This window comes from Arctopsyche grandis, chromosome 8, assembly GCF_051622035.1.
Source record: "Arctopsyche grandis isolate Sample6627 chromosome 8, ASM5162203v2, whole genome shotgun sequence".
Taxonomy (NCBI): Eukaryota; Metazoa; Arthropoda; class Insecta; order Trichoptera; family Hydropsychidae; genus Arctopsyche; species Arctopsyche grandis.
This window is the reverse complement of record NC_135362.1, coordinates 29,804,828-29,811,118: the sequence shown is the minus strand read 5'-3', so window position 1 is coordinate 29,811,118 and position 6,291 is coordinate 29,804,828. Positions and strand designations below refer to the sequence as shown.

The window sequence follows — 6,291 nt, the reverse complement described above, 5'->3', positions numbered from 1 at the left end:
ATTGACTTTAAGGATGTTGAGTATTGATTGGTCATCGAAAGAACAATTTCCTAGATGTGGGATTGGGGGTAAAAACACGAATGAACTTGAAAATGTTCAGCCTCTCTAGTCATCTGGTCCTGTTCAGAACTAAATGTTTTGGTTTTCTGGTTATTTTTTATTGTAAAAATTTTCAACACCAGACCCAGAATTAATATGATTTATACTAATGCTAATAAAATCAAAGTGCGGCCGATTTAAGTTGCACACAGGCGGCTGAACTCCAAGGCGCGGCCCTGTTCGGAACGAAACCTCGAAGTTAACTTAGAAAAAATTAGCTTAGCAACTCTAAATAAAAATAAAATGACAGTTGAAAATATGTTTTGAATGTGATTTCATAATAATTCCAGAATATAATCAATACAACAAACACAATCCTCACAACAGCATAGAAAAATGTCGAAGCCATTAATAAAATGCGTGGTGGTAGGAGATGGTGCAGTCGGCAAAACGTCAATGTTGATGAGTTATGCTAATAATAAATTTCCAGTAGAATACGTCCCGACCGTATTTGACACCTATGTAGCAGTGGTGCTTATTAGAGGAGAACCACACGATTTCAGCTTATTCGATACAGCAGGTATTATCATATTCAATTAAATTTATACTAAATAAAATATTTAAATTATATTTATATTCCAGGACAGGAAGATTACGATAGGTTGAGGCCATTGAGTTATCCAAACACTAACGTGTTTCTGGTCTGTTTTAGTGTTGTTTATCCAGATTCGTTTGAAAATGTTAAATTTAAAGTAAGCATTCATATACATACATATATTATAGGCGTGGAAATTATCAATAATTTGAATACAAATATTTTAATTTCTTATTCTGTGGTGCAGTGGGTGCCAGAGATCGCTCATTTCAATAACAAACCTCAGTTTTTATTGGTCGGCACTCGGATAGATCAAAGGGACGATACAGAAATTATCAATAAATTACAGAAACAAAAACAGAGAGTTATTCAGCGTAAGCAAGGGGAAAAGTTGGCTAAAGAACTGAAAGCCGTTAAATATGTTGAATGTTCGGCTCTGACACGGGTCAGTTTTATTTAATAATATGTATGTTTAAATGATGTATTTTTTATAAAAATATTGAAATGTATTTTTTTTTTCGATTTTAGGAAGGTCTAAATGACGTATTTGACGAAGCAATCATGGCCACTATTATCAAACGGAAAAGCACTAAAAAGTTATGCAGTGTTATGTGACCTTTTCTTTTTAATGTATTATTAAATTTAATATATTTATATACACAAAAATTCACTTGTATACAATTAAGTTATTAAAATTATTGAATTTGAACTGAAATTCTTTTTAATTTATGACAATTTTATTAGAAATGTTTGATTTTCTTATATGAATTAATTTTTTACACAAATATCGTTTACATTATAAATCAAAACTAAAAGTGTTTTGAATTACATAAATTAAAATATCATGTATGATTACAATTAATTATAGGATATCGTCTACAAAAATGTTAAAATATGAAGAAGAAAATCCAACGATCGATTACAATGAAGAAATAACAATAAACAATCACAATCGATCGATTTCAACAAATTTTAACAATTTAATAGTAAATCATTTATTAGTTATTACTTATCACAGATATGGAAGTACACAATTCAAAATCAACAAAAATATATAGTATGTACTTTTTACTTTTAAGTAAAAGTATCAGAAAAGTATAAAAGTATTAAACGTTTTATCATCTGGGTTTTTTATCGTCTGGATCACTTATCAGGTGGACATTTGGTCGGGTGGATCTTCTTTCGTGGCACCTTTATCGTTGGATCTTATATCATTGGACCTTACGTCGTGGATCCCAAATTATAATGACCTCTATCGGTAGAACTCGGCAATGCTAAGCTTCCAAGACATCCACCTAGATGTGAACCGAGAGCAGCCGAAGGTTTTTCTCAGAAAATAGCTTTCTGTACTATAACATGCGAGCTATTGACGATTTTAAACAATCTTAAAATTGTTGATAATTTTTCCTAATTCATGAAGTTTCGCAGGACAGCACTTTGTAACGATTACTCTTTTTTTCTTCTAAATCTTTGAATTTTTTAATAAAAAGCCTTTCGGTGTTTTCTCTTATTATCTCGTGTAGATGCTTTCTAATATAAATAAAGAATGAAAATAAGTAGAAAATTGGAGTTCCACAATACGCTTATTTATTATTGATTATTTTTTTAAAGTGCAATTCATGCAAACTTTATTTTACTAAAATGAAAGAAGAGATCCTAAAGTTTCATATCACATAAATTTTATTCGTCTAAAATAAGTACAGTACGCTTAAAAACATTAATTTGTTCAAAAAAGTAAAGAAAATCTGAGTGAAAATAGTAGGGTTTGTTGACAGGTCGAACATGTAAAATAAAATTTTAAAATGTATGTACATATGTGCATCGCTTCTAAGCAATTCACAAACAGCTCTGAACTCTCTGCCGTACAATTACGCTGAAAAGGAATATAGGACAAACACTATACTACTAGGCTTTTTATTCTCATTTATATTATTGAATTCGAATAAACCTAAAATCAAATAACTTGCTTTAATATATTTGTAACAATTTTAAAACACGTCGGAAAAACCTCACTTACATAAATCTTTATTTTCAAAGCTGAAAAACATACAAAAAAGGTTAAGTATTTTGTGGGTAGCTTTCTTTATGAGCTTCTGTCGTGGTCACATTTTTCTATCTAGATTTTCATTTGCAGTTTTATCGAGTGGCAGATTTACTTCGCTAGGAGCCGAAGGCATTACAAAAAATGGGTCTTCTCTACCGAATGAAGAAGAAAGTCGTATTTAATGCATTTTCGAAAATGCGGACGTGCTCGCATAAACCCTCCATTGACTTTTATTATCGGCTGCGATATTTTGAGAAAATACTGCAGCTTTATATACATAGTTGCCATGGTTTAAATCACATTGTGAGAGGTTTCCCTTAGCTGATGCATTAACGAACGCAAAATACACTGATCTAATAGTAAATTTCAACTATCCTTAAGACTGAAAATTTTATATACATAACTTGTAGTCCAATTAATTATAAATATATATGTTAGCATCTTTAATCCACAAGGAATTTCTAATGTTGATTAGAAAAATAATACGATAAGATAAAATAAAATATTTTAAACTATCATTTTACACGTTTTTAACTACATATCAACCATGGCGAGATAAACTGACATCAGACCCGACAATCTTTCTATAGTTCATCACATATTAGGCAGTTAATTGTAAGGTATATATAATACATATATTAAGTGCAAAATAAATGAAGCAATCAATTACAATAATAAAATATATTTATGTAACTATTATATAATATTATATTATATTAACATGTGTTGATAACACTAAATATTAAAATATTTCATGTATTGTAGAATTACTTTACAATTATGGGCCCAGTATATATAATTTGGTTTTATCACCCCGACTATAATTTGGGGAAATAACGGGATAGCAGGTATAGCTTCGGTCCGCATAGATTTATGTCTTTTATGTTATATTATCTTTGCGACTGACATTGCCATTGACTTTAAGGACGTTGAGTATTGATTGGTCATCGAAAGAACAATTTCCTAGATGTGGGATTGGGGGTAAAAACCAGAGAAATGTTATAATAATAGAAGTGGCTTTAGGCGTCATATTGTTGTCAAGTGACGATTATCCACAGACAATCTTAAATAATTTTAGCATCAGTTGTATTTGATGCTTGGTGCTCGACGTATGTCCGATAAAAACTGATCTGTTCGTTTATATTACTCGTAAGATGGGCAAGCATCGTTAAAAATTGCACAGTGCATTCAAAAACACACAATAAACAACATGGGATATATTTTTATAAGTAAATTGATCCGATTGTATTCCGTGCGTTGTAGCGTATTTATAGAGACGTACCGCGTAATATTGACAACAATTATTTATTCGTAAGGGCCCTTCTATTATTATAACATTTCTCTGGTAAAAACACTATTTTTTCATGGATGAACTTGAAAACGTTCAGTCTCTCTCGTCATCTGGTCCTGTTCAGAACTAAATGTTTTGGTTTTATTTCTGTTTTTCTGGTTAATTTAAACAGTGATTAAAATTGTCAACACTAGACCCCGAATTAATATGATTTATACAAATGCTGATAAAATTTAAGTTTGCACTCCTAGGCGCGGCCCTGTTCGGAGAGCAGCCTCGAAACTTAAAAAATTAGCTTAACAACTCTAAATAAAAATAAAATGATAGTAAAAAATATGTTTTGAGTGTGTAAGTTTGAACGCAACCTCGAAGTTAACTTAGAAAAAATAGCTTAGCAACTCTAAAAGTCTGACCGCACTATGCGTCTGCGACACGAACGGCAGCGTGCGGCCAAATATTGTTTGTATGAAATTGTATGAGATATAACGCACTACGCGTCACGCGACAGAGTTTCCTTTTGTATCAACTTTGCCGTGTTGTGTCGTGCTGCAGCAGTCGACGGCCGTATAGTGCGGTCAGACCTTGAATAAAAATAAAATGATAGTTAAAAATATGTTTTGAATGTGATTTCATAATAATTCCAGAATATAATCAACACAACAAACACAATCCTCACAACAGCATAGAAAAATGTCGAAGCCATTAATAAAATGCGTGGTGGTAGGAGATGGTGCAGTCGGCAAAACGACAATGTTGATGAGTTATGCTAATAATAAATTTCCAGAAGAATACATCCCGACCATGTTTGACAGCTATGTAACAATGGTGCTTATTGGAGGAGAGCCACACGATTTCAGCTTATTCGATACAGCAGGTATTATCATATTCGATTCAATGTACTGAATAAAATATTTAAATTATATTTATATTCCAGGACAGGAAGATTTCGATAGGTTACGGCCATTGAGTTATCCAAACACTAACGTGTTTCTGGTCTGTTTTAGTGTTGTTTATCCAGATTCGTTTGACAATGTTAAATTTAAAGTAAGCATTCGTATACATATGTTATAAACATACATATATTATAGGCGTGAACATTATCAATAATGTGAATACAAATATTTTAATTTCTTATTCTTTGGTGCAGTGGGTGCCAGAGATCGCTCATTTCAATAAGAAAACTCCGTTTTTATTGGTCGGCACTCGGATAGATCAAAGGGACGATCCAAAAATTATCAATGAATTAGGGAATATAAGAGAGAAAGTTATTCAGCCTGAAGAAGGGGAAAAGTTGGCTAAAGAACTGAAAGCCGTTAAATATGTTGAATGTTCGGCTCTGACACGGGTCAGTTTTATTTAATAATTTGTATGTTTAAATTATGTATTTTTTATAAAAATATTGAAATGTATTTTTTTTTTCGATTTTAGGAAGGTCTAAATGACGTATTTGACGAAGCAATCATGGCCACTTTTATCAAACGGAAAAGCACTAAAAATTTATGCAGTGTTATGTGACCTTTTCTTTTTAATGTATTATTGAATTTTTGATATATTTATATACTCAAAAATTCAATTGTATACAATTAAGTTAATAAAATTATTGAATTTGAACTGAAATTCTTTTTAATTTATGACAATTTTACTAGAAATGTTTTGATTTTCTAATATGAATTATTTTTATACACAAATATCGATTGCATTATAAATCAAAACTAAAAATGTTTTGAATTACATAAATTAAAATATCATGTATGATTACAATAAATTATAGGATAGCGTCTACAAAACTTTCTTATACGTAGTTCGCTTTGTTAAAATATGAAGAAGAAAATCCAACGATCGATTACAATGAAGAAATAACAATAAACAATCACATTTTGGTTGATCGATTTCAACAAATTTTAACAATTTCATAGTAAATCATTTATAAATTATTATTTATCACAGATATGGAAGTACACAATTCAAAATCAACAAAAATATATAGTATGTACTTTTTACTTTTAAGTAAAAGTATCAGAAAAGTATAAAAGTATTAAACGTTTTATCATCTGGGTTTTTTATCGTCTGGATCACTTATCAGGTGGACATTTGGTCGGGTGGATCTTCTTTCGTGGCACCTTTATCGTTGGATCTTATATCATTGGACCTTACGTCGTGGATCCCAAATTATAATGACCTCTATCGGTAGAACTCGGCAATGCTAAGCTTCCAAGACATCCACCTAGATGTGAACCGAGAGCAGCCGAAGGTTTTTCTCAGAAAATAGCTTTCTGTACTATAACATGCGAGTTATTGACGATTTTAAACAATCTTAAAATT

At 31.0% G+C, this 6,291-nt stretch overlaps 2 protein-coding genes across 2 annotated transcripts; both read left to right on the top strand.

The window, feature by feature from the left end:
- The first annotated feature begins 435 nt into the window (after nucleotides 1-435).
- LOC143915931 (cdc42 homolog) lies at nucleotides 436-1,249 on the top strand. The gene is made up of 4 exons (XM_077436750.1): nucleotides 436-619; nucleotides 682-791; nucleotides 882-1,079; nucleotides 1,163-1,249. The coding sequence occupies exons 1-4, from the start codon at nucleotides 436-438 to the stop codon at nucleotides 1,247-1,249; spliced, it is 579 nt and encodes a 192-aa protein (XP_077292876.1).
- Nucleotides 1,250-4,659: 3,410 nt separating this feature from the next.
- On the top strand, nucleotides 4,660-5,484 carry LOC143915930 (cell division control protein 42 homolog). The gene is made up of 4 exons (XM_077436749.1): nucleotides 4,660-4,843; nucleotides 4,904-5,013; nucleotides 5,117-5,314; nucleotides 5,398-5,484. Exons 1-4 carry the CDS (start codon nucleotides 4,660-4,662, stop codon nucleotides 5,482-5,484), a joined length of 579 nt encoding a protein of 192 aa, XP_077292875.1.
- The last annotated feature ends 807 nt before the right edge of the window (nucleotides 5,485-6,291 follow it).